This window comes from Anopheles cruzii, chromosome 3 (assembly GCF_943734635.1).
Source record: "Anopheles cruzii chromosome 3, idAnoCruzAS_RS32_06, whole genome shotgun sequence".
Classification (NCBI taxonomy): domain Eukaryota; kingdom Metazoa; phylum Arthropoda; class Insecta; order Diptera; family Culicidae; genus Anopheles; species Anopheles cruzii.
In genome coordinates, this window is record NC_069145.1 from 78,203,096 (window position 1) to 78,230,780 (window position 27,685).

Sequence of the window (27,685 nt, forward strand, 5' to 3'; positions counted from 1 at the left end):
TTTTAGCGAACCCCGTTCTCGACAGTCACTTTCGAGCGGAGAACGCTCCGCGATCGCGGGCTTCACGGTTCACGACTAGAGTTCAAGTTCACAGGGAGAACCATCTGCACGACCGAGAGTTGCTGTGCTGTGCGGCGCAGCATCGTTAAAGATGATCATCATTACTGGCGGCGGTCCCGGGGCTGGGCTCAGAACATTTTCTTCGCACACAACACAACAAAGAAGAGCACAGTTCGGGCGGGCGGCTAGGGGAGGAAGGTGAGCTCCGTGTGGGGCTCGAGACGAATCGAACCCAATCGAGAAAAATTCTCCGCAGGAAAAGGAAGCAAACAGCCAGCCGCCTAGCCGCCCAGCCCCACCATCGCCACCAACTGTTGTTGGCCAGAAGAAAGAAATCCCAACCTGAGAGACCCCGGGAGAGAACGGCAGGCCGGCAGGCAGGCAACGTAAACCTGTTTCGAAACATGCTCAACCACACACACACACACACGTGCGCACGACCTCCTCCGGTTTGCCAGCAGCAGCAAGAGGAAGGTCCTGTGGAGAGCCATCCAGAAAGATACGAGAGATGGCGAGGCGAGGACCCATCCCCGGGGGCCGTAACGAAAGAGAAATAAGCATCGGCGGGGCCATCAGCACACACACACACGGGGTGACTGGAAGACCAAGAATCTCCGGGCCACCGGGAGGTTCTTCCTCTTCTTCGCCGCATCGTCTGTTTGGCCGTCGAACGAGTTGTTCTGCTCTCCGCTTTGGGCCTTATCCGCCAACTCCGGCCGAGCATAGATCCCGGAGCGAGCACGGTCGACCTCTGGCATGCTCCGGGGTGCCGGGGTGGTGGTCCAGCTCAAGAACTTAACGACATCCTCCATCCATCCATCCATCCGCTCGCTGCACCGCTCGGAGTGAACCGGCAAAAGAGAAAGCAAAACCTCTACCTTCAGCTCGGTGAAGACCCTTTTGCGGTTGTCGTGGGCCAAGGGGGTCCCTCCGACACAGGACCCGGCCGCGCTGCTACCATTCGAAAAGGATCCGAATGCATCCATCCCGTCCGTCCAACCCAACAACGGGGACGTCCGGACGGGGTGGCGGCCGGCGGCAGCGGCAGGTACTTTTCATTATGAATCAAAGACCTACCCTAAGCAAGGTGTGTGCATCACACCTCTCCCTCTCTCTCTAGGCCGCCCTGGCTAGGACTGGTTTCTTTTGGCTGCAATGGCTCGGATTTTTCGTAGAACTCTCCGTAGACCCCCGCCCGTCCCGGCCGGCCGGATGGTGGTGCCAGACGGGGGGTGTAGCGTGTTGCTGGCTGGTGCATCTGTTTGTTTCTGGTGTTCCGTCTTGTGTGCGCCTTTCGCCTTTTGGGACCTTTTTCTCCTCTCCGTTTCAAGGCTAACAAACCGTGTGCGTGTGCATCCGTACCCAGGGGACTGAAGACGACTGAGGCTGGTGGTGGTGGTGGTGTGTACACAAGGGTTTTTTTTCTTCTTATCGAATGTGTGCCATTAGATCACAGTGCTGCGGACGACGGGTAATCCTGTGCCCTGGTTCTACCTGTACCGGAGCATGGGTCCTTCTTCCTGTCTCTGTGCTGTCCTCCTTCCCGAGAGTGCGCGCGGGCGAACGGATTTCTATACTGGCTGCTTGGGTCTGGCCTCCTCCTCACACGTCTTGAGGACCCTTACGACATCATCAACTCTTACTTTTGCGACTGATACGAGCGTTGCTGTGAATACTACCGGATAGTGTAATCTCGGGGACGGAGTAGCTCTAAAAACGAGATTCCCAACGACTCAATGGCTACGGCACGGCACAGCACAGCTTTGGGCAAAATACGGCAACGTTGCCAATAAAAAAGGAAAAGGATACACACGGCACGGCTTGGCTATTGAATCGGAACGCTCAGCTGCGAAAAACCGTGAGCGAGAAAGAGCGGTGAGTGGCAAAGGGTGAACATCGGGGCCCCGCGGTTCACGCACGCATCGGTCGGAAAACATAATTGTTCTATGTTGGGCTTATGCTCGCCGCGCGTTGGTCGCCCGATCGATTGTGGCTGGCGAACGACGTCACCGAATCGACCCTCGAAAAGGAGTTGTATTTACTCGCTCGCCCGTGTGTGTGTGTGTCGGTCTAGGATCGATCGGCCCACCGAGGTCGCGCGTATCCTTTTTGTGGCGAATGCGATTGAATATTTTACCCGAAATGCATACACTCGCCGCCATCGTTCATCGCGCCGTGTTGTTCATTCGAGTTCGGGAAGTGCGTGAGTGCCTCTCTCGCGTGAGTGCCCATCGCTTCGTTGGCGGAGCGAATGAACCGCGCTGTGCGTGAGAGAAAAAGCGCTCCATCTCACTCGCTCGCTTGCCAATCGTTACCCGCTCTCTTTCTCGGGCGAAACTTCGGCCAAGTTCGGGTTTGCTTCGTCCGGAAACCGGAGAGAGCGCTGAGAAACACGTTGGGTTGAATTTGTTTGTTCGCTCGTTGGGGGTTAAATTTTGTTCAGCGCTCGGAGTGACCGGACACGTACGGAGTCGCGTCGTGTCTGTCGAAGGATTTTGTTCGTTTCCACCACACAGCCGAGCCGAGGAGGTGCGCTGCGGGTCTCGTGTGTTGTTCTGCCTGCCGTGTCCTATCTACCGTAGCAGGACCACCCCTCGCCGTGTGTGTCTGTGTGAGTGTGTCGCGAATTATCCAGTATTCGCCACCGTCGGTCGTCTATTGGTTTCGCGAATTTCGATAGTGTGCTGCGTCGCCGCGTGTGTGCGTCATCGTGTCTGTCCTCTGGTCACCGCATTCAAATTCCGAATAGTCCGCGAGAGTCCTTTTGTGGCGACTGATTGCGTGTTGCAGAAGAGAGTGCCGAGTCGTTGCCATAGCTACACCTCTATGCGGGCCACTGTGTCCTCGCTGAAGCTGCCGCAGGCACGTCAAACCCAGGAAAGAGATTAGCCCACGGGCGCCTCCGTCAGTCAGTGTCCTTCTGTTCCGTGGTCCGCGCGTGTGTGTGTGTGGGTGGGAGTCTATTTTTGTGCCGTGTCCTTCGTGTGTGTCGGGGACGGGGTGAAATGCATTGCCTGTTTCCCCTAGCAACCGCCAGTCGCCGCCAGCAGGAATAGAGGGATTAGCGCGAAACAAAAGAAGGAAAAACCCTCTGGAAAAAAGAAAAAAAAAATGATAACCACTAACAATAGGTCGCCATCTTCTTCGTCGTCGTCGTTCGTCTCCTTGCCGTCCGCGTCCAGTAGCTGGAAGAAGTGTCAGAACGCGTGAGGATCTGCGCGAACGAACCAAAATTAGTCCAAAAGTAGGCAGTGTGTCCTGTGTGTGTGTTTGGCGAAAATGAGCTTGCATCCCGCCTAGAGTTGGTGATCGCAGTAGCCATCGCTGTGCACAGAGTAGCATTATGTGTATTTCACCTCTCGCCACCAGCAGCAGCTAACCGGGCGCGTGCTCCGAAAGGAATATTCAGTACAAATTGTTTCGTCTCATCGTTCTTGGTGTATTAATCGACCAGAGCAGCTGGATGAGAGCGAGAGCGTCAAGCGAATACAAGAAACATACCCAATACCAACCCCATACAGGCGCCAGTGGCCACAGTAGTGCTCGTCGGTGGCAGTGGTTCTTGTACGCGAGTGAAACAAACGGTGTCGAGCTCTAGCAAGGAAGAAGGCAGAGAAAAGCTAAAGAAGCACCCGGAAGCCAACAGCCAATTGTGGCAGCAACCCCCGGGGCCCGGGGATATCAACGTTTAACCCGCAGAACGTCGCCGCCGCAGATCAGCAGCACCGAACAAGCGAAAGAACACGACACGGCAGAAAAGACATCTAAATGGAATTAGCACGAAAAAGGTAATTTTTCTTTCGCGACCTGTGAGGTTCTTTGGCGGTGCTCGAATTCGAGCAGTAAAATGGAAGCCGCAATCGACGGTGGCGACGGCTTATCTATCCTTTTATTTTAAAGCTCGATACCACCGACCGACTCCGGCGGCGGTCAACGAACCGACGTCGCCGGCAGCGTATTCTCGAGTTGATGGCCACCACCGCAGACACTCTCTAGTAGGCCGCGTGTCTGTGTGTGTTGCCCCTGACTACGGATGCTGTGTAAATCCCAGGAGATGGAATTTAACAGTATCCCACACACACGCACACTATGCTTGACTCGAGATGATTTATCTTGTCCGATTTGTGCGATGTTCTGGCTGCCACACACTGGGACTGGATGTGCGTGCTGCAGCCTCCATTAACACCACTTAAGCACACCCCGGGTTGGTTAGCACACATCCGTCTCGGGGGCCTCTCTGCTCGGGTGCGACATTTTGTTTCAATTTGAACCTGATCTTCCGGCCTGATTGAGGAGCCAATCACAGAACGTCAGAACGCGCCTCGGTCCGGCGTGTTCCGATAAATGTGTCAAAAACTCTCCACAGTCGGGATCACTTGGTGGTGCGGACCTTTCCCCGATGATGGATCGATCGATGGAGCCGCCGTGGTGTCCTTTATTTAATCTCTCATCGCGCGCTGACAGTCCGCGCGCCTATCGCGCCCGCCACTGTGGTGTTTGCCCATGATAAAGTCCGTGAACTCCTGCCTCACGATAAGCTCAGGCGGGCTGACTTGGCCCGGCCGGCCGCAGCGAAGTCGTCGTCATCGTCACTTCCGGGCCAGATACGCCAGAACGCCACCACGAACTTCCTGTGTGCTGCATACACAAAGCACTCTCTCTCACCTTGGCATCGGCATCGGAATATTCGTGGCCAAGTTCCTCTCTCCCGTCCGTATCGGTCGCGCCCGGTGATAACGGTCGCGTTATCAGCCTGTCAGCCCGTGTTTTGAACCATCGTCGTCGTCTCCGTGGTAGTGGTGGTAATTGGCTGCCAGACAGTGGACGTCGGTGTGTGAAGGTGAAGCAAAAACCCAGAACAAACCAATCAGTCGTGTGTCGGTTCGCAGGCGATAAGACGACGACGACGACGACGGGCCGGCCGCATGTGTGTTCCGTTTGCTTTTCCCACCGATGCGCGGTTCCGATTAGGGGAGAGGGAGCTGAGAAAACTGGCCATTGAATGTTTTTTTCGCTGCACTTCTCGCCGTTGAACGGCAAACACGCGGCATTCATGCACTTTTGCGTGTTTATCGCGCACTGGTGTCTTTTTGCGTATCGTACGCACGTTGGGACGCCCGTTCGAGCAGTTTCGAGCACTTTCGAGCAGATTGTTTTTTGTGCTGTCGTGTTGCTACTCACCTCCAGGCAACGGAACGCGGAGGTTCGGAGTCTTTTAGGGTGGTGAGCAATTGGGAATTTTATTTATGTACCGCTCCCCGCGCTGATTGATACTCAATCGAGGGTACACCGGTTTTTCGGGCTCTTTTATGATGATGATCTGGCTGATGACGCGCGCACACGGTAAGTGGCTGTTGCTACCTCGTCGTCGTCGTCGTCGCCGTCGTCTGGCAGCATTCGCGCCGAAGAGACGTCCTTGTGAACGGGTCAGCCGGTTTTTTTCGGTCGGTCGGCTTTACCTTAATCTCTGACCGTTTCTTGCCGGAGCCCATCTCGAGGAGGTAGCGAGCTAGATATTGGGTTTCTTCTGGCGGGTGCCATAAATCTTCTTCCTACTACGCGCGGAGCGAGGTACACGGAACCTCCGTTCCTCTACCATTCGCTCGGGGGTACTAAAAACCCTTTCGGTGCCGCGATCGTAACGATTTTGTCGAACAACAACGTTCGAGGGTTCTCGTCCAAGGCCTCACGTGGGCAGCGGCCCACAAAGAGTTTGATCAACGAGAGGCTGAGTTGGCCTGTGAGTTGGCTTTATTTGTTCGATCGCGAATTGGGCCGCGGCCTCCGTGCGCCGCGGCGGGTTCCCTTTGCACGGTCGGTTACACGCGTCATATGCCCCCTCTCGGCCGCCGCAGCACGGTAAAACCCCTCAAGTGTGTAAATATGACAGCTGGCGCACCGTGATGGTTGGCACCCGCGGACCCCGAACCCGGATCGGGTTTTTGTTGCGTACTCGATTGACGACACGACGACACAGCCCCAGTCAGCGACCCGCAGAACCTTCCGATGGTTCTGTACGATGGAAAGAGGGCGAGGGTCGCCGCGCCAGGGTATCGCAAGGACGCACGGACCGGCATTTCACGCCACGCTACGCAGTTACCAGGACCCTGTGGTCTCTCTGCTCGGGAAATGTGTGTTGAAAAAAGGGTGTTCTGATTTTCCACAACTCGCCGTATCCCGGGTGGGCGATCATCAATCGGTCAATGCCCTCTCGCTCATTTTCGGGCCCGTTTTTGGTTAATTCACCTTATTATAAAGGGTCGTAAAACGGTAAAACTATTAACGTGCGATACGTCACACGTCGTCATCTGGGGCCACGTAGAGGGACCTTCTCGGAAGTCGCCATCGCGGATTGTGAGTCAAGGTTTTGGCCCGACCGCGGCACGGTATTTCCGTGGAAAATTCGGACACCACACCGTAGCGACGGACGCACGACTCACCACCACCACCCGGACCAACCCCTGACGGACGGACGGGCGGGTGGTGAGTCACGTGGTGTGGTGGCCACCCGACGGAAACCGGTTCGGTTGAGTTCGCGCCGTGTGTGCGCGCAACCATTTAGCAAGTCCGCCGATTGCTGCCAATAGACCCCTCTCGTCCCAGGGGCCCTCACCACCCAACCCCCCCCAAATGGGATATGGATATGTGGGGAAGGCGCACAGCTGCTGCTGCTGCTGCGCAACGGTTCGCGACGCGCAACGCGACAACTGACGCGTATCCCGAAATCGATGGAAAAGTCTGCGTAGAGAGAGACTCACCCGAGGGGGGTTTCTTCCAACCCGCTGCGCACTTTCATCAGCATCAGAGCTGCTGCTCCTGCATCACTACACACAACAACAACAACACTCGTGAGTTTATGATTTTTCGCGCTCGATCGATAGACAAAGAAATTTATTTGGAAAACGCTGTGTCTGCTACGTAACGCGAAACGCGAGGAGCATCAAATCATCCACCCAAACTACTACTGCACCCACTACTTCATGGCCATGGCCCGGGCTCGGGACAACTCTGCGCGCCAGTCATGCGCAGGAGAGAATCGGCCAACCAAACGAAATCAAATCAAAACGCGCGCACCCGCGCGCGCTCATTCAGCCATGCCCCACAATATGGAGTCACACTCCGGTCCCCTCCCCACCCACCCCCCACCGGTCGGTTTGCATGGATCGGCACACGAACAACACGCAGTTTCCTTATCCGGTCCGGCGAGGATCCGGCGAGGTGCAGTTCGGTGCGATGCGGTCCAGTCCCCCAGCAGTGTCCAATCCGTTCCAGCCCAGCTGCGCATGGCGCTCCTTTCGGACCCCGGAGTTGCTGCTTGCTAGAGAGCGGCGCTCCGCACCGCTGCGTGGTACGCAAAAAGTGCGATCGCGCGAAAACTCCAATTCCAAAATACTCAATACGCCCGCGGCTTCGGCAACTTTCCCAAAAGCGCATGGCGACAAGCGATGAAAGTCGCCCACAACTTTACGTCCTTGCGGCCGGGCGGTCGGGTATCTCCGGGGCAACGAACCTCGCTGATGCTGGATTTGGGCTGCCATGTGTCGCCTGCGATCGCAGCAGCACCCCCCACACGGAGAAAGAACCTGCCGGTGGCAACACGAGAAGAGTGGCTTCTAAATTTGGAAAATCACTTTCTTCTTCCTACGCGAACGCGGAACGCCCTCCCCCCAGGCCAGGCCAGGCTCTCTCGGCATGATGTCGCTGGAACGACACACTTGGCGTCACCACTTCGAACCGTATTAGAGGTTGCCATGTGTCGAGTTTTAACATCTCCCCCTCACATCCCACACCTACGACTCGACCACCACCACAGCCAGTGTGCGGGGGGACCACACGTGGCGCGATGACGTCACCAGTGCTTTGGCTCCGGTGTGGCCATTAGGCGTTCGCGACCACCGCTATGCCTCCTACCTCGGACCTCTACACAGTTCCGACGGTGGGACCTCGAGCCATCGAAGGCCGCCGCCGCCGACCGACGGATAAGATCCGCTCATCTCCACTTGGCTCAAGGCGAACCGGCTGGTGGCGGAGGCGACGGCGCCGAACGGCTCGGTCCCGGTCTCTGCCTTCCGGTGCCGGTTTTTCGGTCCGGCCACACTCTAGCTGTTTGGTTAATTAACGAATCACTTCCGGATTTGGGTTCTGGCCGTTCTCGCTCTTGGTGTCGTGGCTGAAACACATGGACCGAAAAGTTCCGGGCTTAAGAAAGAAAACGCGGGTTTCTTTTGTTCAATATTGGCCTCTTCAACGTAATCTTCCTCAAGAGCCAGAGAATCATTTCAGTACCGCTCTAACATTTCCATTCAGTACCACTTTGGTTGGTTGATTTATCGATTTGCCTCCAAATAGGCCTCACTTTTAGCGATAAACTCTTCACTCGAGCGAAATTTCTTACCAGTGAGCACTTTTTTGAAGTCTGCAAACAGCCAGTGGGTCGCTGAGAGCTAAATCTGGCGAATAGGATATCTTTGGGAACTCTTCTGAGTTCAATTCATGTGGTTTTGCCATTGGTTTGATTGACTTCATTGCAATTTAAAACGATCTCACTATTCACTGTTGATGATCGTTTACTGGATATTCATTGATTCTCAAGATAGTCGATGAATATTGCACCATGCATATCCCAAAATACCGAGACCATAACCTTTCCAGCCGTTTTCTGTACTTTCGGGTGTTTTGGACGGGGCTCTCCAGTTGCTCTCCTCTCACATGAGTATCGTTTTGAATCCGGAGTAAAGTGATGGACCCCTGCTTCATCCAATCGATAGCAAAAATTCCGGTTGGTTACCTTTAAAGATGGCCAAACACTGCATAGAATCATTAGCCCGTTCTTGGTTTTGGTCAACAGAGAGCTTTCTCATGGTCAAGATAATTCAAAACGATTTTGTGGTTTTTTTTAAAATGTTACCGTATTTTCCACCGCCTCATTTGTGGAGGTTCACTGCATCGTTCTAAGACGTTCACCAAGACGTTAAAAGTCCGCAAACTAACGTTTTAATGTTGGTTCTTATGGAGAGGAGTCCTTATAACCCTTTTCAAGCCATTGCTTGTAAAACAAAAACACAGTTAATACTACCTGAAAAAGTGGTGAACCCAATAAGACTAGCGCCATCCATGTGTTTGGCTCGAGACTTTTCAGCCTATGTAGTAGATAGTAGCGCGCGCTCACGACTGGATTCTTGAGTACGAATCCAGGATTCCCATGCTCCGAAACTCACAATTGATTCAAGATTAAACTGTGTGGACCTTCCCGACTCTACTTTTGCTACTTCGCTCGCTTCATTCACTACTTTTCGGGGTCACCATATCCTTGACGGCTTGACGCGCGGGTCGGGTGAACTCAAACAATACTACCCTTTCCGTTGCGTAGCGTGGCGTGGTTCTGCAACCAGTCAGCGCCCACAGGAGGGGCGACCCCACCGCGCCAGAGCGGGGCACTGGAGCGCCCCGTTTTCCGCTCCAAAGCGGCGCTGGCCCCGGTGGTGTACGTTTCACAATTGAACAAAAGTTTCCAATGAATAATTTGAGATAATGTGTGATTATCGTATTTTCAGCCGGTCGGTCGAAACCCGACCGGCGGCGGCACCGACGATCCCCACCACCACCAGCATGACGTTCACGGACCCGTGAGCCTCGTGTGCCAGGGTCTACTGCTGCGGCTGCGGCTGCTGCTGCTGGTAGCTGGCTGGCTGGCTGGGTGATGTTCCGGACTTCTTCTGGCGCGTAAAATGGTAGATCGAAAATAATATGTGCGTCGTCTCGTTACACATGTTGCCCTCGGAGGGGGAGGGCCATTTTGATGCCATTTTGGACGCCGCTTTTTTGCACTCCGATCTCCATATCCGTCACGATCGCTAGAACGGAACCGGGGTTCTCTCTCGAGCTCTCTCGCGCGGTACTAAAAGTTAGTAACCGAAGCCACCGCCACCCCGTCTAGGGCTACTTCGGCTTCTGGCTTCAGTGGTTCTTAGACCGCCGCGCGGGTGGCGTTTTTCATTTTTCGGCTCGCTAGGCTTAACTAATTTCAAGTCCACCGCACACACGTGCGTTCTAAATGCTCGGTGGTGGCGTTCCAGCTGAGGGATGATCTCCCGGTTCTGGGTCCGGATTTTTTGGGCACCCGAGAGAGTTTTGGGGGAGTCACTACCCCAATTCACGGGCCGGGGGGCTGTTTGGTGTGGCGTGGAGAACAGCGGTGCGGCGCTGTTGTGTCTGCTGACTGCTTGGCTGGTGGTGCGGTGCGAGAGAGTCGTCGTCGGCGTCGTCACTGTTCCGTGCGGTTTCAGTTCACTAGCAGCGGCAGGATTTCGCTGCGCGCAGAGCGCGAAAAGCGAAACGCGCGCTGCAAACGGGCTGCCACTCGGAACGGAGCCAACGGCGGCGGCGGCGGCGGAGGAGAGTCCAAGCCAAGAGTCAGCAGCCCGAGAGGTCGGTCCGCGCCGCCACCAAGTCTTCGCCCCGGGCGGACGCATGGAAAATAGTTAAGGTTCGGGCGGTGTGGTGTGTTCAGTTCACGTTTCACTGCATTGAAAACAATATACATAAAATGCCCACCACCCCCATTTTCCTCCCGCCGCTACACCCACCAGGTTGGTGTGCATGCTTCGGATCGATTGATCCCTCGAATGGGCTGGTGGGTTGGTTGGTGGGTATGCTACGACAACTGGCTGGCCCTTGTTTTTCATCGCTCTGCCGGAACCGGTGCGCTCGGTGGCCACTCCGCAGCCTCCTCCGCAGCCTCTCAGTCGTGTCGAGATGCGCAGTGACCATCACACAACGGTGTCCACGGTGCACGGTCAGCTGCTGCTGGTTGGTGGTGGAGCCGAGAATTGAGCTCACGAATCTCACGCCGCGGGACAGCGCCGCCAGTAGCCGTCGCCGTCGTGTCCATTACCTGACTTCCCTGACACAGTATCCCTCTCTCTTCTGGTGTGAGATCTTCGGTGACAACAACGCGCCGCGCCGCGATGGTGACCGCAATGTTTGCTCTCGTCTGACGACGGCGGGGGGGTACCGTTGAAGGTCGGCTCGCGTGGGGAGGTTGTTTGTCTGACCTTCTCCCACCGAGACTTTTGAAATGACGCCACGCACGAAAACCGTTGAATAAACATGCGCGTCTGGGCATCTGCTTCTCCGACCTGACTCTCTGACTGGCTGGCCAGCTGTTTGTCTGTCACAGCCTGTGAGGTCATCATCGTTCCCGGAAATTGTCTTTTCCATTCTCCGACAGAGGGCGTTCCAGAATCCAGATCGGGCAAGGAGATCGCAGAAAGATCAGTTCATTGGCCGCTGCTGCCGCTGCTGAAGGAAATGCCAATCTCTTGGTGGTGGCGGCGGAGGACGTGTAGCCAAACGCCACGCCGCGCCGCGTAGTTTCCGCTTGGAAAATGTGACGCGCTAAAATTAACTCTCGATCGCTGCTGGCGCTGCTGCTGCTGCGGAGAGATGCGAATCCTGATCTGACATTTACACACGCGCCGCGAGCGCAAGGGAATGAGACGACCGAGCCGCGCATCTGCTTTCATTAACATTCTTCTTGAGCGGGTCAGGATGCGAACGGCACAGCAGCTCTCTCTCTCTCTCTCGCTCGGTGAGTCGCCAGCATCTGGGGCTGACCTTATGGAAAGTGTGTACAAAATTTTCCCGTATGCTGTCCACTTCCTGGTCCATAATTGATGCCTCTCGGACGTCGGCGCATGTTCTGACGATCTTGCAGCAACCAAAGGGTTCTAGGTGGCACCTAGGTGAGGTCAGTGAGCCCCCAGAAACCAGTTTGGTTCCCTCGCCCGAGCTGGATTCCTTTTCCGCCCTTCCGGGGAATGGAGAACTCGCAATGCGTGCGCTGTTCTGTGGCTATTTTCAGCCGCTGTGCAAAGAACCTCCTTCGGCGTCAACGCGAGGATCGCTAGCTGAGGAGCTGATTCTGTGTGCCAGAGCCGGCCGTACCACCCAACCCGCCGGGGGGATGGGTAAAAAGTTCGCCGCCCTGCATGACCGAGTAAACAGTTCACAGTGCTCTCGGCTCCCGGGTTTGACAATAGATTTCCGTCGGTTTCGCTTGGCCGTGTTCCGGCCTTCACAGAGCGGCGCGTCAGCCAAATGGCATTGGCCGCCGCCGCGGTCAGCTAGCCAAGCGCGGCTACTCTAGAGCCTCTCTCGTAGTAGTGTTGGTAGTAGTAGTTCCGCGCGCGATGCTAAGCGGTGCGATCAGTTGGAAACAACGCGGCGGATTTGGCCACGCTTTTTGGGCTCGCGCTCGTCCCACCCGACTCCAAGACACGCGGACCTTTTCGGGACCCTACAGAAGTCAGCCATCCAGCGAGCTCCAGCTGACCGTTACGGCGTCGTCAGTCAGTCAGCTAGTAGCAGCTCCCATGGTCGAATCGATCTCTGTGACGGATCGAAGCGAATCGCGGAAGTGCCACTCCACGACGGCAAGAACACTCGCAGGCGATTGCTGCTGCTAGGTTCCTGCTGTGCATACGAAATGAAAGAACGTCTGTTTCGACGTTTCCGAAGCGTAAAAACCGCGACCAACCGACGGACGGGACCGACTCTGACGTCTATCACACATCGCTGCGCCGCGGCGTGTCTTTATCGCTTCGACAGGCACGTTCAGCTCATACTCCCGCTCCCGCTCGGATGTCTTCCTGTTTCCGTGCCACGCACGAACAAAGACAGACGCTTCTTAACTGCTGGCACTGGCTGGCGGCGGACGGAACTGCGGGGGGCGGACATACCAAATGCGGTGGCCCCACGCTTCCGCTGAGGGACTTCCTTCGTTGGTCTGAGGCAACAACAGGATGGCGCGACCCTTGGCTTGGGAGTTGCGTCAAAACGGCGGCGTACTTTGTGGTGTCCCCCGTCGGTCTAGCTGGAAGTGGCCTACCTATTTGACATTTCAGACGTCAAATTTCATTCTGGAAATTGTAAACATTTAGTAAGAAGTTTGACATTTCCGAAATGGAACCCCTCAACGTTTGCAGAAAAGTGGGAAATATTAAAAAGACATTACTAGAGTGAAGCAAAGTGAAGGGAAAACCCACACGTGTCGTGCAAGAGAAGCCAATACACTCCGCAACGAGTGACTGTTTGGTCTGGTGGCCCATCATCCGCTAATATTTCTTCGAAAATGAAGAAGGAACCATCGTAACCGTCGAGGGTTCTTCGGCGAAATTGAGCCAGAAAACTTGGACGTCATTTGGTTGAAATCGGACGGCGCTACGTGCCATACAGCTACTACAGGGTATTCCATCACGATCCAAAGATTGAAATGTCAAATAACTCCGCCATTTTTAGTCGATTTTGACAAACAAGTCAACTTCTGAAACGTCAATGTATGCCATTTTAGTCACAGTAAAACCGCGGATTTTTGGGTGTCTAATAGACGCGGTCATCTGATCGATATTATATTCTGAGTAAACTATCAATAACCGGCATCCTATACCCTAAGAAAATTTTGTTCATTTGTCAAATAGAATCGTGATACACCCTGTATATAGGCGACGGAGGTCTGTGTCGTTGGTTGAAGTCCTTCGTGGGGGTGCTTTGGAGACTCGCTGGCCACAGAATAGCGTAACTAGCTTACGACGAACATAATAAATCAAGTGCAGAGGCCGCCAGCCGGGGTCTTCGTTACTCCGGATAGAGGTCGCCACCTCCTAATGGGGTGTTTGGCAAGATGTGTGCGGAGTGTGTCACGACCCCAGAAGAAGGTCCCTCGGGGGTAGGACGGCGACTGACGACAGCACACTGTCTCGCGCAAGGTTACGTACGCCTTGACCTCTCGCCGAGCGCCGCCGCCACCGACAGGGTCTTCCTCCTTGCCGCGCGAAGGTTAGCTCATGGCGCACACGGTCGTCGGATTAATGCTCATCGATTAAGTGGCCAATTACTGCCGCACACAAACACACGGGCTCTTTGTCCGTAGTTGGTCCTCGTGGTCGTTCCGGTATCGATTATACAAATAAAAACAATAATTCCGCAACATAAAAAACGGTGTGCACCCTCTCGGTGTCGCCACCGGGTGGTGGTTTGGTCGATTGGGGATCTTTTCCTTGTTATGGGGGCCACTTCGACAGTTTTGCGGACCCGATGCGGCGACGATGATGTGGGTTCAGCTGGCGGTCGTATCATCGGAACCCGCATGACCGACTTGGGAGGGTAATTGTTTTATGCTCTCGCCTTTGGAACTCTTCGGTGGCAGCTGGGTCTGGGCGGGGTAACTCCAGCATAATGATGCTCGTCGGTGGCCAGCAGCTTTCGGTATGGATCTCGCCCCAGGATCTTATCGAATTGCGGCGGACTCGTTCCTCGACTCCTGGACCCAGCAAGTCACTCCACAGTAGCGAGGAGGTTGAAGCGAGTGCCACGGCCACGATCGACCAATTTCGGACCCAAACCTTCGCGCCCACCACGGTCTCTCGACACTCACTGAAATGGGGTCGCTACGAAAATGGAACCCTAATTTTTTGGACCTTGGCCGGCTGGCCAGCCGTCAGGTTTTATCGCCCACACCACCCACTGGGGTCTCCTGGTTTGGATTAATAATCGATCGATCGGTTTTTGCTACACCACTCTCCTCAACGCACGTGTGTCGCCAGCCTGCTGGGGCCATAGAGCCAAGGTCCAGCAATCTGATCGTGCCCGGCTGGTGGTGGCCAGTTGGTCTCGGAACGTGTTCGAACCACAAAGAGGAAGGAAAACTGGAGCATATCCAACGGACACATAATCGCGCCGCAAACACGTGGCGCCGCTCCTCCTCGTGGCTGGCTCGATTGCGGTAATCTCTGCGGCTCCACACACACAAACACACTGTCATTTATCGATAGCAAAAAAAAAAAGAAACAAGTGTTAAATTGTCGCGCTGTTGTGCTAATTGTTGGTCGGTTGTGTTACCATCTGTCATCACGTTCCGACGTTTCGCGCGCGTGCGTTTCACCCGTTCAAGGTCTCCGCGCTTGTGTGGTGTGTTAGACCCGTAACCAACCGCGCGCCGATGGATTCGCATCCTGATCACCTGATCGATCCGCGCCTGACGGCTGGCGGCCGAGGTGTCAAAGATTTATGTAGCGTTGTGGACGTTGCCGTTGTTGGAACAGGTTCCTCTCCGTCCGAGTTGGTGGTGATGGGTTTGCCGATTTCTTGACGCGCTTCTTCCCCCGGAGAGGAGGGGGTGTCATTTGCATTCATTCCGCACCACACGTGCCAGGGCCATCGGTTGCGCTGCTCGATTTAAGTGTGCCCATTAGACGGAGACGGAGGCCTCTCTCGATGGACAAATGTCAATATCTGTAGCGCTGTCACCGTTGAGCAACACGACAGCCAGCCGGGGGGTTGCGTTAGGGTTGACCATATTTTTCCCACCCCCCTTGAAGACGGCGGCTGACTGACGGTCAGCTAGCCCCACCTGCCCCACCGCCACACCAAGGTCGGCTCATTATGCTCAATCTGCATAAATGTATTTAATGGCCATTGTTTTCGGTAAAAGGTCAATCGACGACGGACGGACGGACGGGTGGAATGTGTCTGCCGCCGCCGCCGCCGCTCACGCTCACACGTACGAGGTCATCTTAATGGCGCATGGCACGCACGAGCGCCAGTCCTCCGTCCTCCGCCACCGCAGCAGCAACCGGTCCCGCCGCTCTAGCTGGCTGCTCGTGCAATGTCTTTTTACGGCGCTTTGACTCTTGTGCAATGCCGCGGCGGCGCTGGTGGCTGGTGCTTATTGAGAGGGGGAGAGAGAGGCAGCGTGTGTATGTGGAGGCTGTGCACCAAAACTGCAGCTTGACCTCCGTGGGCCACCACACCACACACCACGTGGCGCCGCATATACGTGTCTAGGCTAGGAGCGCAAGAGCGCGCACCTCGCTTCGTCGTGCTTACCTTGCGAAGGAGATTTATGTTACGCGTGCGCTCGGCGACACCGACGCCATCCCCCCCCCCCCCCCCCCTCCCCATCCCCAATTCCACTACGGACAGGCGGCCAGAAAGAAGAGCCAGGCCATCTGTTGTCAGCACAGCACATGGTAGCGAGCAACTTGTGCGCCAAACGTGTCCTGCTCCGGATCACCGTGATGCTGCTGTCTGAGCATAAATATTCACCTCTTCATACCACAACCACCACCACCAGGGTTCCAGGCTGTGAAGGTCACAGAGACACCCCATGTGGGGGCCGATGGGGCCGTGTTCCATGTTGCTTAGCGACTTTTGCATTTCAATCATAATGCGCGCGCGCCAAGCCTGTGATCGGGTCAGGTGACGGCGGTGGTGGCGGTGGCCACCCCCCTTTACGTAACCCCGACGGAACTGTTGTGGCCCCCAGCAACAACAGCGCGGGCAGAAAAATAGCAACAACCACCACACCGCGACTCGTTCAACAATCGATCTTTTATTTGTTTCTTTTTTTTCCGCGGTTGTTGCAAATTGTGTTGTGTGACCGACCGGACCCCTCTTTGTTGTGTTGTCCAGTGCCCAGTGCACAGTGTGCGCGTTGCATTGTGTGTTGGTGGCGGCGGCGTTAGCATTAGAATTTATGTAATGCCGCCCGACGGGTGATCGAGCGATCGGATCAGTGGAGATCTTCATTCACCGATAGCGTGGGGATCGTTTAGGTCACGCCAGAAGTGTGAGGGTTGTGGTACCCCAAAAACAGGAGCTGCTGCCCTCGTAGACAGCAGGGTAATCATTATTGACGGGGAATGTGTCAGGGTTGCCTTCGTCCAAGAGATCGATAATGATCCTCTCATTTCCTGTCTGTGGTGAGTGAGCGGTGGATCCTCGAGGGGATGTATGTGTGTGTGTAATTAGACACCGACGGGCGTCGTGAGTCACAGGATAAGCATCCTTTCCCTCTATACACAAGTAGTGTCCCGAGGAAAAGAAGGTTCCCACACAGCCCGGCGTTGGCTCGCGTTGAAGTATTCGACGGGAGTGTCAGGCTACCGTGGCTGCTCCTGTGGCACCACGACCTGTGGTGTCACGTTACTTTACGGGCCCCGCAATCCCACATCCGCCCGGTCGGTCGCCCGGAAGTCGAAGCGAAAGGATCCCGGTCCAGAAGTTGGTTGGGTTCGATCAGAGTGATCAGAGAAGCCCTACCAGAAACGATGGAGTTGGTGTTGAAAGGCGCGTTCAGAGAGAGAGAGAGGGAACGAGAGCCAGCCGGCGCACTCCCTTTTTTAATGGCACTTCACTTTCGTGACATTCTCCGGTCGGCTCTCTTTCTCTGTCTCGCTTTGAAGGCTAATTTTCTTTATGCCGCGTGTGCGCAAACTACTTTCATGTGGAGCAGCAGCAGCGGGCAGTAGTAATGCTATTTATGTGACCACTCGCCTCTCGCGTCTCTGACACTTCACGGACGGACGGACGAGGGAACGGGGGGCCCGTTGAATTTGTTGCACTTTTATTGCTCTTTGCCGTGCGCGGACGGCGAGGTCCTGCTGCTGTGGCGTATGGCAACCCCTAATGTTGGGTCGCGTTTTTCCATGCGGCGCCGAGCGCGCTTGTGTCTGACTGCCAGCGATAATTGCGATAGAGACACATACGTACGTGGTCTGTTCGAAAAGTATCAGCGAATTTTGTGTTTTTTTAAATATTGGTTTATTCAAAAGTATCTATTTTGTTCCCTTCAAAGTTAATTTCGCCATTTTTGCCAGTCGATTTTGACAAATTTAGCACGATTTATTTAGTGTATAGAATGCCGTTTATTGACAATTCACTCAGAATACAATATCGATCAAATGACCGCCTCCATTAGACACACAAAAAGTGGCCCTTTTTGAGCATTTCTCATTTTATTTGACAATATTTCAATTTCCAATAGCAGAAAGAAAGAATTCAGAAGAAATTCGGCAACAAAAAGCACGCACAGTTTTCACAGTTGAACGATTATTTTGAATGAACAGCGTTACAATTTCAACCCTTTTTTGGCATAAATCGATCCATGACTAAAACGGCATAGACTAACGTTTCCGAGTCTGGCTGATTTTCCGAAATCGAGTGAAAAATGGCGGAGTTATTTAACATTTCAATAGGTTCTGTCATGATTACGCACCCTGTACACTTTTGCCAACGTTTTTTTCCAACCCTCGAAGCACTTTAAAAAATCTTTTTTTGTGATCTTGTTCAGCTCGCATCTTGCAGTACCATTCCCATTTACCATTTTTATTGACCATTCCACTCTGTGGCAAGAACTCATAATGCACCACACCTCGCTGCAATCGAAGAAAATTGTAAGCAAAACTGTTCACATTCGACCTCGAATCGAGCACAAATTTGGATCGACGGGTACAGAGTTCAGCAGCTTCTTAGCAAGCAAAGCAGCTGTCAAACCCTCGGAAATTCAAAAGTCCGGATACTTTTTCGAACAGCCCTCATATGTGCGAAGGGCGACCACGGCCGAGCTTAGAGCGCGCGAACGCCGCAAACCTACTTCTCCTTATGGGTAATGAATTATGACAAATTGGTCGCCGTGGTCCGTCACCGTAGGTAGCCGCCGCCGACTGGCTCTCTCGATCGACCCAGCATTTCACAACGCGTCAGCAGCCCTCTGGGTCTCTGGGCACGACGCTGTGCCCACAGCAGCATTGCTGCGGGCCCTCGGTAGTAGCGGTCGCGAGGCTGTGGTGTCCGCTGCCGAGCGGACTGTGTTTTGCATTGCAACCGGTCGGGCGCTTTGCATTTCCATGAATAACTCCCCGATTCAGTTGTCCTCCGGAAGGGAGGGTGTCCATCTCTCCTCCGCCAGGAATCGATTGATTCGACGCTTGGCCCAACTCGCTCAATGCTGAGAATGTCAATGATCCCACCACCGCCGGCAGCAGTGCCAGTCTCCTATCCACACGGAGGAAGTCGCTCGAAGAATTTTGTGGAAACTCTAGCGCAGAGTTTGTATCGATTCGGGGTTCGTGGTTCTGCCTGCCTGCCTGCCTTTCTGCATCCGGCAAAAAAGGGGGCGACCCCAGACAGTTGGGCGAGAGAACTGTTTTTGGTCCTTTCTCGGTCGATATGATACGTCGTCGTCCTCCGGTGATCGATGTGCGGCACCGCACACATAGCCGCAGCGAGTACATAGGAAAAGATTACGCTGCCAGCAGAGCCGTGTGAAGGGGTGTTTCCCCTAGCAGCATCAGCAGCATCCGCACCGGGAACAGGAACTGCGCATGATCCGCGCATCCCCCGGTATATCCTGGCTCTCTGTTCTGCTCTGCTGTGTGTGTGCGCTGGATGTGAGCCGAGGGATCGTTAGTAAATGAAATAAAAGTATTTACACAAGCGCGCGAGATGCCGCATGCCTCTCTTCCGGGTGTGTGTGTGCCATCGACCGGCTTTCCCTGTCCCCGACCCGGTGCCACCCAATGACGCGTATCCTTCCGCGGGCCAACGTCATCTGTAGTAGTGGTGGAAATTGCTGGCTGACTGTAGTACATAAGCCCAAAGGGGGAACCCCGAACCAGAGCAGAGGCGGTGGCCACTTGTGAATTGTGATTCCTTCCTTTCATCCCGCGGCGGGCCATCAGCCGCTGTTTGACATTTAATCGATACGATTTGCTGCTGCTGCTGCTGCGCGTCCTCTTCCTGATTCTCTAGCCCATCCTGCATGCCCCCGCGGAGACTCTCACACTGGGGTTCTATTGTTCCATTTGATGTATTGCTTCTCGCTCTCTCCGATTGGAGGAACTCTTGGGGTGAAAACAATCGATCGCTTTCGTGTTGAATATTGCGAAGGAACCGCTCCCAAGAAGTGTGACGGACGGCGAACCATGTTTTGGTGGACTCCGAAGATTGACCAAAGTGTCTCTCGCTTGGGAGGAAGTGGCATCAGTTAAGGGGACAGGAAATTAGTAATGATTTTGACATTTGTCGCCGTCATCGTTATAATGTGCCGCGCGCGGTTGCTAGCTCTGAATCTTCTGATACACGCGACCCCAGAAAGGACGGACGGGATAATGTATTTATTTTGTAACAACAAACCCCTATTGCGGGGCGCTCTCTATGTGTCTGGAATTGGTCCGGATAGAGAGACACGCACACTCCACTTCGCTCTGATCTCTGGCGAGTGTGTAAATTTAAATTATAATTGATTCGACATTTTCTGGTGCGAAAGCGACGAAAGGCTTACGCTATTAGTAATTGTGGTTTCGCGGTCGCGGTCCAAACCTTAAACCCTTCTTGACGACCTAAGGCCTAAGAGATGCTAATGCATTATTGGCCGATTCAGGATTGAAACTGTGTTGTGTTGGGAAATTAGTTGAGGTTATATGGCAGAGAACGACAACCATAACCTGCGCCCTTGAGTGCGTTTAGAAGTCAGTTGTCTTCTAAAGTGGTCCTTCTAGTGTAGAAATCGCAAAATATCGATTGTAGCTGTTGAAACCAAATGTCGTCCAAGTTTTCAGCTTCAATTTCGCCAAAGCCAACGTTTCTCATTTTCTAAGATGGACCAATGATGGATCGCCAGACCAAAATCCTCACCAAAAAACAGTCATTCGTTGCGGGGTGCATTGGCTTCTCTTGCACGACATGTGTGGGTTTTGCGAGCTGTTCAAATACAGACAATTATTGCTTATTCACCATCGAGGCGGAGGAGATGAACTTCCCAAACGTCGTACAGTTTGAGTTTAAAAAGTAAAGTAATCGATACTTTAAAATCTAAACACTTGACCGATCACCACCCTATATTTATGTCGTCAAATGGACACTAGATATGCATGACTGACTGTCTATTGAGTGTGTGGCCGCCATCCCATCGCAGCCGTCATTTTGTGTGGTCCCTGGGCTGGAATTGGCGCTTCACAATTGGCCAAAGGCGAACGGGGATCATCATATTTGGGTGTCCTGTGTAGCGGTGTGTGTAGGGCGAATTGGCGAAAAGCATCTGCTGCTGGTGTGGTCGGCTGCGGGCTGCGTCGCAAAATACCCCCAAGGAAGCAAGTGGCGATCGGACGAATTTTGACACCTGCCACCCGTGCCGGCAGCCGGCAGCAGCCGCGCTGTGTTTCGTAACGCTTGAAGCGTGTGCGGCGATCGATGAAGGAAAGGGTTAATAAGGCGCCTTCGACTGGCGTTTCAGCTGCCGCCTCAGCCGCAGCCGCAGTTCCGTATTATCCGCTTGCGGCGCACAAAACAGCTCATTAACCGCGAACCGATCTGGATGTCTCTCGTTCTCTCTCTCTCTCTCTCTCCGTCTGTCTGTCCGTTTCCTTCAGCGGGGACACCGTTCTGGGCCTCCAATTCCACAAAAAACAGAAAGCGAGCGAAAGGAGAATGTCCAGACGGCAGCGCGGCCAATCGAAGGGCCACCAAAGTGATTCAACCCGGTGTTGGTCTCGGCACAAAGACTCCAGACTCTGGCCGCGACCGTTTGATCCTCAACCTTGGCGACTGGCCTGTTTCGCGTACTCTCTCACCACCCCCCGCGGTGGGGGAGGGAGGTCCGTTTTGTGGGTCGCAGGCTGGCTGGCTGGCTGGGCATGTTTACAATCTCCGGCCGGCGGTGGTCCCAGAATAATCGGCGGAGATTGTTGTTGCCTGCCGGTGACTGGGGGCGGACGAGATCCTATTTTTGGACCCACATTTTCCACACCAAAAAGGGAAAAACAACTCGTGGGTGGGTGGATAGATCTCTGGAGAAAGGAACCCAAGGGCGCGGGTGCCCTTTCGCGATTCGATTTAGCGTTGCCGTTCGTGTTGTTTTCGGAGGAAAAACCCTTTCTGTGGTGCAGAGCATTTCGAGCAAGGTCATAAAGCCACGGACTCATATTGTCTCTCTCTTTCTCTCTCTCTCTCTCTGGTAGATACAAATCAAGCCGGGGTCCGGTGCTAAGGTCAAGCGAACGTCGCCGTCCACAGAGCATATCGTCGTCCACCGCCTCCGCACTGTTGCCGCGCGTCGTGCTGAACCGGATCGATCCGAGGAGCGGCGGAGGAGGAGTGGGAGGGGAGTGCGGCGGGGAGCAGCGTATCCGCGTGTCGTACAAGGTCGCCATCCGGAGCACCAGGAGCAGTCGCACGAGCAACAACACCACCACCACGACGGGCAGCGGCCACAGTGGCATGAGCATGGGCCAAAAGATCAGTGGCAGCGTTAAGACGGTCAGCCGCGACCAGCCGTCGCCGTTCATCCCGAAGATCCCGCGCGAGCTGGCGGCCCACTTCCAGCGGCCGGCGCGCCTGGACGTGCTGCTCGACATGCCGCCGGCGCCGCGGGAAACGCAGCTCAAGTACTCGTGGAACGCGGACGACCGCTCGCTGAACGTGTTCGTGAAGGAGGACGACAAGATGACCTTCCACCGGCACCCGGTGGCCCAGAGCACAGACTGCATACGGGGCAAGGTGGGCTTCACCAAGGGCCTGCACGTGTGGGAGGTGTTCTGGTCGACGCGGCAGCGCGGCACGCACGCGGTGATCGGTGTGGCGACGGCCGAGGCGCCACTGCACTCCGTCGGCTACCACAGCCTGGTCGGTATGAACGAACACAGCTGGGGTTGGGACCTCGGCCGGAACAAGCTCTGCCACAACACGCACAACAAGTCCTGCCCGGGTGTCGTGTACCCCGCGATCCTGAAGCCCGAGGAGACGTTCCTCGTGCCGGACAAGTTCCTGGTCGCGCTCGACATGGACGAGGGCACGCTCAGCTTTATCGTCGACGGCCAGTACCTGGGCGTTGCCTTCAAGGGGCTGAAGGGCCGCAAACTCTACCCGATCGTGTCCGCCGTCTGGGGTCACTGCGAAATCACGATGAAGTACATCGGCGGTCTGGATCGTAAGTACCCCGAGAGAGAGATGGATAATGCCTTTAAATGCCGTCCTCGTCCTAATCAACCCCTGTCGCTCTGTTTTAGCCGAACCACTGCCACTGATGGATCTCTGTAGGCGCGTCATCCGTCAGCGGATCGGACGGACGTATCTAGAGGAACGCATACCAAACCTAGCCCTGCCGCAATCGATGAAAACCTATCTGCTGTACCGGGATCGAAGATAATACACCGCACCACCACCACCACCACGGCACCAACACCACCACCCCCGGGCGCCGCCTGAGGTCGTCCTGCAGCGGCAGTGCACCACCACCACCACCACCACCACCACCACCACCAGCAGCAGCGCATAACTTTAAACCACACAATCCGGCCGGAAATGCTCCATCTCACCAGCAGCCGCGCCTCCTCCTCCTCCGATACAAGTGCCACAGAGAGAGCGAGAGAGAGAAATGCGTCCTCCCCCCCCAGCACACACACACATCGCGATGATGCGCTTTTTATTGTTTATTTTAAACTATCCCGACACTCAAACACTCTCGTCCCGGTAATATTCTGACCATTATTTTGTGATAAATCGATGGACACGCACACTCCTTTGGGATCCTGCGGCTCTCACTATCGCTCTCTCTGTCTCTCTCTGTCGTCCGGTGCGCGCGCCGCTTGAAAGCAATAATGGATGTGTGTGGAGGAGCTGTGTGTAGATAGACCCGGAAGGAGGTCGTGGCAGGCGGTGGTGGCCGCGCTCTTCCAACGAAACCTCTCGGCCGCGGTGATGAAGGATGCTGCTGTGTGAGTGTGCGTGATGGTGTGAACAATAGAGCACAACGCACACACACGCCCCGGTGAAGGCCACGGGCACACACACACACACACGTGAGAGCGATAGAGAGAGCGAGAGAGAGAGAGATATTAACAATCGATTTATTTAGTACCGCGCTGCTATTTACACACACACACACACACACCTACAGCTCGATTGTGAATAGGGAGAGAGTGAGAGGGGAGCGAAAGAGAAAGGAAGATGACAGCAGACGGCAGCATATAGTAGACGCGGCCACGAAGAAGGAACTACGCGATTAGCGATAAACAAACATATAATTAGCATTAGTGTGCGTGTGTACGTGTGTACGTGTGAGTGAGAGAAAGAGAGAGAGAGAGAGAGATGCAATGCACAACAAACAACAGATCTTAGCGGCGCGAAGAGCGACAAGTTGCGACTACTGATAAGAAAGCATAAGGATCTAGCTCTAGCGAGAGAGAGAGCGAGAGAGAGCGAGAGAGAGCGAGACGAAGTAGAAAATGCAATAAGCAGTGCCCCAGCAGAGAGAGCAGCTCAACGAGATAGGGTGATGAATGATGACGATGATGACGAGACGATGACGAGATGATGACGTGACGATGAGGTTCATGCGGTGGAATCCTTTTCTTGTAAGATAACCTCGAAAAATGCGATGTGATGAGCGAGAGAGAGCCAGAGAGGATGTTGGACGATCACTTTAAGGCAGCCCCCTCCCCCAGTCCACAGTCCCATTTCCCCCCACCCCTTCGCGCGGGCCACATATCGATATCGTTTTCTTATCGATCCTGGGGTCCTGGCCCCCGCCGTTTTATTATTATTATTATTATTGTTCCCTCTCTCTCCCCACATTCGTTCGATTTTGGTTGGTTTTTGTTTTGTTTTGAGCTTTTATTTGCTGCCCCCCTCCCCGATCACGGCGGTGCGTGTGTGTGTGTGTGGGTCTTCCGTGCGATCGTTTGACATTTCGACACCACCACCAGCCGAGCATCCTTTTCCCCCCGTCCTCAGATGCATACCGCCCCGGGCACAGGACGATCACGTCACACGAGAGAGCGCGAGAGATAGAAAAGAAGAAAGCGAGAGAGAGAGAGTCGGTAAAACAACTGTGTTCTGTTTTTTTTATAAGCTTTTTTTAAAACAACAAAACAAAAAAATGTAAAATAGTTTTTTTTAGTGAAAAGAAGATAGTGTGAACGCAAGCGCCTGCCTGCCTGCGTCTGCACGCGTGTGTGTGTGTGTGTGTGTCAAGGGAAGATCGCGCACAGGACACAGAGAGAGAGAGAGATAGATAGAAGCGCCCGAACCGAGTGATAGAGTCAGAATGAACGAAGAGAGAAACGACGGCACACGAATCATAGAGAGCAAGAGAGAAAGGATGTTTGAGCGCTCGCTAGGACGTAGCAGGCGTGTGTGTGTGTGTGTCGCGTGTGATCGAGAACAATTGGTGCGAATGCTGGTTCGCGAGCGAGCAATACACACACACAACCTACACTCTGGCAAACGGTGTGTACAGCGTGTGGCTGTGTGTTTGTGTGTGTTTGTGTGAGGGAGCGAGAGAGAAGAGGATGAATGAATGTGTTTAGTAAAAAAGGCAACGAATAGGACAGAAGATGATGATATCCTTCCGCACACGTGCGGATACAAAAGTATATATATATAGAGAAAAATGTGACGAAGATTAAGAAGTCGAGGGTTAGTAAAAAAAACGGTAAAAACAATGGCAAAACAGAAGATGGACCGAAGCAGAATCGATAATTTACAGAGAGAGAAAGTGCGAAGAAAACATAAGAGCGCGCCCTTCCGTTAGTGTGTGCATTTATCGAGTGAATGGCTCCCGACGATGCTGATAATGATGATGATGATAAAGATGATGATGATTCCTCTTGTTTAATAAATCTACTGGACTGACAATGTGAGAAAAAAATAATCGAATGCCCCTCTGTGTGTGTGTTGCTTTACCTTTCTTTCACTGATGACAACAATAGAGAAGTTCTTGCAAGCTTGCGATGCCTGCTGCTGCTGGGGTGTTCCACCTTTGATGCCTACTGGATCCGTGCAAGCTTTGGTTACCATAACGAAATTGTTTGCCATAAAAAGCACTCGGCTAGGTGCTTTGCCTTTGCTGGGTATGCAATCCGTTAGGCAGATTTAAATTTGAGCTTCTTCCCGCAGACTTGCGGCCATTTTCGGTGAAATCTGCGACAATCGTGATTTTAACAAGAGCCCATGACAGCGCAGAGGTAGTGGGCGATCCACGATGATTGGCGCCACGCTTCATTTCATTCTCATTCACCTTCTCGCTTCCCGTTGGATGCATGCCAAAACTCGCAAAAATTTTGTCGATGGGATCAATCGTCGTCTGGTCTATGGTTACTGGGATCAATCTACCTACCAACGGTTTAGCCAGACACCAACCCAAAACAAAAAAGACAAAAACGGCCACCGTTTTGTTCACTTGTAATAAACTAACGACGTTTGTTGGTTGAATTTTATTATGCTTTTTCTCATCGCCATCGCCATCGCCATATGCGCGATTCCTTCGCTTATTAACCTATCTCACCTCCGGTGACCTCCGGCTCCGGCGGAACAGAACTCGCGGAATGCACGCGGCCTCGGAACCACCAGGACGCTTTTCTTACTGTGATCGATTTGTCCGCCATCATACTTTCGCCCTTCATCATGTTGCTCCTGTTCGAAGGCTGATTGCCGGTCGAAGATAGCCCCCACCCCGGTGGTCGGTGTGTGCGCGTTTGGCCGCGGTCGCGTGCCATATTGTAACTCCCCGCTCCTGCTCCAGTGGGTTACACTTTTCTCTCGTTTCTTTTATTTATATATGTGTTTATGTATATATTTTGCATTGAACGTGTTTCCATCGAACGTGAAAATAGTAAGACAGTAAATAATGCCATCCGTCCGTCCGGTACCTCGTCGCCGTTTATAAGTGTGCCCTTTTTGGCGCACAGTTGCAACATTCACACGTTTCACATCGAGTATTACACATGATGATTGAAAGTTACCAATGGTTTTGTTTATATTGTTTGCGGTACACTGCGTGTGTGTGTGTGAGTGTCGGTGTTTGCATTGGTTAATGATTCGGGTTCCACGCCGTGCGGAATTGATACGTTTTCAGTATTATTTTACTAGCTGGTTCCACTATTTTCCCAAAATTCGATCTATGTACTTTACTGGTTTACTGTGTGTGTGTGTGTGTGCAGGGTTCCCGACCGTTCCCATTGGAATTGGTCGACTAAGAAGTATTACTTGGGTTTTGCTTTACCATTGTGTTTACGATGTTCTACGATCAACGAAACGGGAAGGTTATCCCGGGTGACCCTACAAACAGCCGTTTCTCAACCCTTGCACACCCTTTATTGTAGTTTTTCAAAGGTGGCCTCCCCTCAGATACATACATCACATGCTGTCGCGCATCCGTCGTGCCTTTTTTATACATTTTGTTACCAACTTATTTCGGCGGCGATTCGTGGCGGGCAACAGAAACTACGGAACAGACACAAGATTCGAATGCCTGCTCCAAAGCCGGAACGAGGAAGGTTTTGTCCGTTTTTTGATTAACTTCTGCGCGCGCGCACTTTCTCAGTGCGCCAGGGGGGCGATGGTATTCTATGGTGGCCAACAGACAAACGTTCGCTGAGTGCGGCGATCGACGAAGAGGAAGGATATGGTGGAGAAAGTCAGCTAGTGAGAACTGCAGCCGACGGTGGCGCTGTTGCTGCTACTACTTCTACTACTAAATTCAATTAACGCTTGCAATAGCATAATAAATAACACTTCCAGAGAAGAAATAACCGTTTTTTTGTTTGTTTTTGGTTCGTTCGCTCATGACCGTTATGTAGCCTCGGCCTCTTCTAAGGGGGGAGAGCGAGCAGACGACGACGATGCCCGGCCATCATCGCTTTGTAGAATACTTGGTAGGGCACGTAATAGTGTCTAAATATGTATATGTCTTTTTCCTTTTTTATATATACTTATAATTGTATGTATATATATATATATATCCCTTTGTGTTTTGTTAGTGGTATTTTGTTTTAGTTTCTTTAGTTGT

The 27,685-nt window shown here is 53.6% G+C and overlaps 1 protein-coding gene across 1 annotated transcript; it reads left to right on the forward strand.

The window, feature by feature from the left end:
* Positions 1 to 3,609: 3,609 nt before the first annotated feature.
* Positions 3,610 to 23,044, forward strand: LOC128272758 (protein gustavus). Its single transcript, XM_053010627.1, has 3 exons — positions 3,610 to 3,848; positions 21,858 to 22,825; positions 22,905 to 23,044. The coding sequence occupies exons 1-3, from the start codon at positions 3,829 to 3,831 to the stop codon at positions 23,042 to 23,044; spliced, it is 1,128 nt and encodes a 375-aa protein (XP_052866587.1). The 5' UTR covers positions 3,610 to 3,828.
* Positions 23,045 to 27,685: the final 4,641 nt, after the last annotated feature.